This window comes from Gavialis gangeticus, unplaced genomic scaffold (genome assembly GCF_001723915.1).
Source record: "Gavialis gangeticus isolate Ggan-Ray unplaced genomic scaffold, GavGan_comp1, whole genome shotgun sequence".
Lineage (NCBI taxonomy): Eukaryota > Metazoa > Chordata > Crocodylia > Gavialidae > Gavialis > Gavialis gangeticus.
The window spans coordinates 24,933,203-24,937,429 of record NW_017729011.1 but is presented as its reverse complement, the minus strand read 5'-3'; the positions used below and the strand labels follow the sequence as shown (position 1 = coordinate 24,937,429).

The 4,227-nt window shown below is 50.2% G+C and overlaps 1 protein-coding gene across 4 annotated transcripts in view; it reads right to left on the bottom strand.

The window, feature by feature from the left end:
• Window positions 1-4,227, bottom strand: part of NEK6 (NIMA related kinase 6) — a 105,551-nt gene that overhangs the window by 11,517 nt on the left and 89,807 nt on the right. For all 4 annotated transcript variants that reach the window (XM_019510885.1, XM_019510886.1, XM_019510888.1 and 1 more), the window contains one exon: window positions 750-863. In XM_019510885.1, the coding sequence (XP_019366430.1) occupies window positions 750-863 (114 nt within the window). The remainder of the gene's footprint in view (window positions 1-749; window positions 864-4,227) is intronic.

Genomic DNA, 4,227 nt, shown 5'->3' with positions numbered 1-4,227 from the left:
TCCTTTCTGGAAGAGGTGGTACGGAAAGAGCTGGCTGTCCTGGAGCAGTGCATCCCGTCTCGAGAGACAGGCTCCCCTGCAAGGCAGATCCAAGCAGAAGGTGTTCTGCGAGCTTCGAGTCGGGCTGAGCTTTGGCCACTCCCGTGAATGGCCCGGGACACGGAGAGCGCGGGGCTGCAGCTGGGTTTCAGCCTACCGCAGAGCTGGGGGAGCAGGCACGCACAGTCACGGCGTGCGACAGCCAGGCCAGCGACTGCTTCCATCGCTCACTTTCATGGGCCATAAAATTAACCAGACTTTAAAAAGCCCCCATATGGCTCCTGCACGGATGCTTATTGTACTCGGCTAATCACTTCCCTGCCTTCCTTTAGTATCATTTTCCCCTGCTGTCCATTTAAACAACCGAGGACTTTACAGACAAAATTTTAAACACTCTTTTATGGGATGTTATTGCGGGGGGGGGCAGGTTTCCCCCACGTGTCACTGCTGTGCTCTGCCGGTGCACGTGAGCTCCGGTTGTCAGAAAGCTCCCAGCCATCCCAGGCCTCCGTGGGTTCATTTGGGGCTGGGACCTGTGGCAAAACGCACCTCGGGCAGACACAGGCTATGCAGAAAAACCCGTGTCCTGCTCAGGTGTCAGGCAAGGGCCTCGCTGCAGCCGCAGCCCAGGCAGCCTTCCCCTCCTGCCCCAGCGCCCACACATTTCCCCACGTACGTTCCCAGCAGCGCGGACGTCCCTCCTGCCTTACCTTTTCAGAATAATGTTCAGCTGGGAGAGGAGGGTAGTCACATTGCTCTATCTTTTGGCAGAGAGAAAACAGATTCATTTTATCCCCGTAGAAAGGGCTCTGCAGAGCTGCCATCTGTGGAGGAAAAGTGGGAGAGAGTTTGAAACGGTGAAGGATGTACTAGCTCCCCTCACTGCGGATCTGCAATCGTGAGCCTTCCTCCTTGGTGGCACATGAGTGACTGATACAACTGCTCTGACGGCATGTGCAGGCCGTGGCGCTGCCCTCGGAGAACGCCTTGGTTCATACACTGCCACATGCCTATTACCAGGCCTGTTGCTGGCCGGCGGCCACGGCCCCAGCCCTGCGTGCAGCAGACGTAAGCAAACGGGCAGCCCCGGCAGCACAAAGCATCTCGTGCTGCAGAGCGCCCCGTCCAAATTAAAGGAATGAGGTTCAGCACATGCACGGTGCAGGCAGACCCCTGCTGTCCCCTGTTCAGCAGCGTGGCACTGTAGGCACATGCACACCGGGCTGCAAGAGCAAAATCAGCTTCCTGGCCTCCCCCAAGGGGTAACTGATAATTCATCCAGCCAAAGAAAGCCCCCCTGCCTGGCAGAGCGGAGATCTGCAGACCAGATACCTCCCACCACTTTTTTCACATGATCAATGAACACTCATTACACTTCCCCTGCCCTCATTATACAGGAGAGGTTTCTACATGTTCCCATCACTGTAATTATTTTCCCCCAAAACGTCTCAGATGTGGGACTCTATGGATGCGCAGAGGCAGCGCTTTTTGATGTACACAGAATAAATAATAAATATAGGTTTATGTTAAACCAAGAAATAAGAATCTCTGTGCACTGAGAATCTCTTGCAAACCCACTGCCTGCGAGTGGGATGTGGTAAGCTCCCATAAAAATGATAATCTGTTAAAAAGTAAAGACCCTCCTGCCTTTGATGCGGGTTATGGTTTCAATCTACTTCGGTTACGATTGTGTTCAGAACAGACAGCTCGTTTGCTCTCTGCGCCTGGTAAATTTTTAGTGATTGTACAGAGGAAAATTGACACTTTCTGGACAAGCCGCTTCCTAAAATTCAAAGCGTCTTATAAATATGAATGACTCGGTCTTTTAATACAGCAAAGCCATGTGTTGTTTCAGGGAGAAGATCCCGGACAGCTTCTGGAGCCAGGCTACTGACTCTGACTTTTCCTAATCGGTTTATTTTTCATGCTGGTTGCTTAGCCTGAATTCAAACCCGTGGGTTTTTCCGAGGATCCCTGGAAGATTGCAGCAGCTTGGAAAACGCAGGGGCAGGCCAGGTGCACAGGCCATTCGGAGAGGCTTTTACAAAAATACATGAAACAATGAGGTCTCCAAAAGGAAATGGCATTTTTGCACGAGGAAGTCTGCTGGCACCGCGGGTCCCAAACGGGATCTCCAAGCGAACACCGCAGCGACGAGCCTCAGAAAACAGCCATAGAGGGACGTGCGTTTCTGCACTCCCAAAGCAAAGCATGAATAAATAATGTCCTTAAAAGTGAGCGTTTTGGAATGAAGTCCTTCATCTCCCTCTTCCACAAATCGTGATTCACATACCACCCCCCACCCCAGAGTGCGTTCTGGCAACGCCGGGCATAGGCCTGGGGGCTGCAGGTTATAACCGTCTCCAGGAAAAACAGCAAACGGAGCTCGCCATTTACATACTAAGGAACCCACAGCACTAATAAGGACCATCTTCAAAGGGAAAGCCAGGAGCTACGGAGCGGCTCAGTAAGCAAGAGGCATGTCACCTCAGCATGCGGCCTGCACAGTGCCCCATCTGCTTATTAATCCATAATGTTATTCAAGTGCTTCTTGTCACTCTCGCTAACTGTCACATGCAGCACCACACAATGGAGTAATACCTCCTCCTAATGAAGCGCTATTGGATAATTGTTGATATTATCTACTCTGTTTAGAAGATCTTTTAAAACCATTTTGCCGCGAGCTGCATCAGATCGGCAAGCTTTTCAGAGTCACGCCGGCTGAAGTTGATGCTTCTTACTGTGGTTTTAATAAGGGGCTATTTGATAATTGTTAGTCCTTTGCTCATTATCATGCGCTGTGAAAGCTACCCGAAGAATACCGTCATGTTGCCGACGCACACGGCAAGCTCCCAGCAGTATTTTTTTTTTTTTTAAGTCAACACAAGCCCCTCTGCTCTGTTAGTCTATAGTTCAGAGCCATATATTTGGCGGAGGAGCAGCTGGAAGAGAGGTGTGCGGTTTCTGAGAACGCTGGACCTGGGTTTGCTCCGCACAGCTACATGCAAGCAGATCTCAGCCCTACACACACTTGATCACGCTCACAACAAAAAACTGGCAGCCTCTCCCTGCTGCTCCCCCAAGTTTTAGTAGAGCAAGGCTCTGCAGCAGAGCTTCATTTCAGTGATACTGCCCCCGTGCATTAGGGAAGCACAACAAAGAATTAAAACCCAGCGGGTTCTCATTCAACTGAAAGGACTCGGTAAATTCTGCTGGGCTTTTCCTTTATTTTATTTTGTTTGTCCCTTGCTGATTTGCAGCAGAAAGTCATGCATATTAGTTTCCTGGTCAGTTCAGCAAAGGAGTTCCTCCATCTTTGTGGCGAGACGTTGCTGGAAGTGAAACGTGTTGGCAGCGACCGTGTATTTGCAATACATCACAAGCCATTCTAGACCCAGCCAGGCACGCACGCAGAGGTATGACTGCTCTGTTAGCTGGGCCACCTCCCGAGGTACCTGCGAGTTGAGCTTTTTTCAGGAAGTCCTTCCTGGCATCCTTTGTCTGGTGGCAAGTGTTTAAAAATAGCAACTCAGAGGGGCGTTCTCGGGGATTCACAACTCCAGCGACATCCAGTTAGAGCGGGGGCCCAGTTCCATGGGACACCTTAGAAAATGCTAGCCTCCTCTGTTTTGTGCATGCTCGTTGCATGCACTTCATGGAACGTGCCGTTCGGATGGTTTGCGCTACTGAATTTCATCACCATGACAAAAACTAACGTGATCTATCCCTGCAGCTAGCAGGGAGAGAGCAGCTAGTGATCATACAGCAACTGCAGCCAAGTCAGAGAGCAAATCCACCTCTAAACATGCAGTGTGCACACAAAGAGCGCGAGCTTGGGATCCTCTTGCGATGTGGATGTTGTTAAAACTACGTGCAGCACATTGCCGATCTGTGCAATGATGATGAAGACAAGTAATAAATTTCTGTACTGAGCAGAGCTGAAATTACATAACCATAGCACAGCCCTCTAAAAGGGCTACTGATTGTGACAAAAAAGTCTGGGAGGGAGGAGGGGCATAGAGACTTTTAGTGCACTCAGCCTAATCTTCTGCCTCGAAAAGATGGACTAATTCTTCCTGCTTAGTCTAAACAGTTAATACTACATATAGCCCTTCCATTACACGCACACACACACGCACAAAAAGCTAGGATCTTGTGCATGAAACCTCTCTTTTGACGGTAGGAATT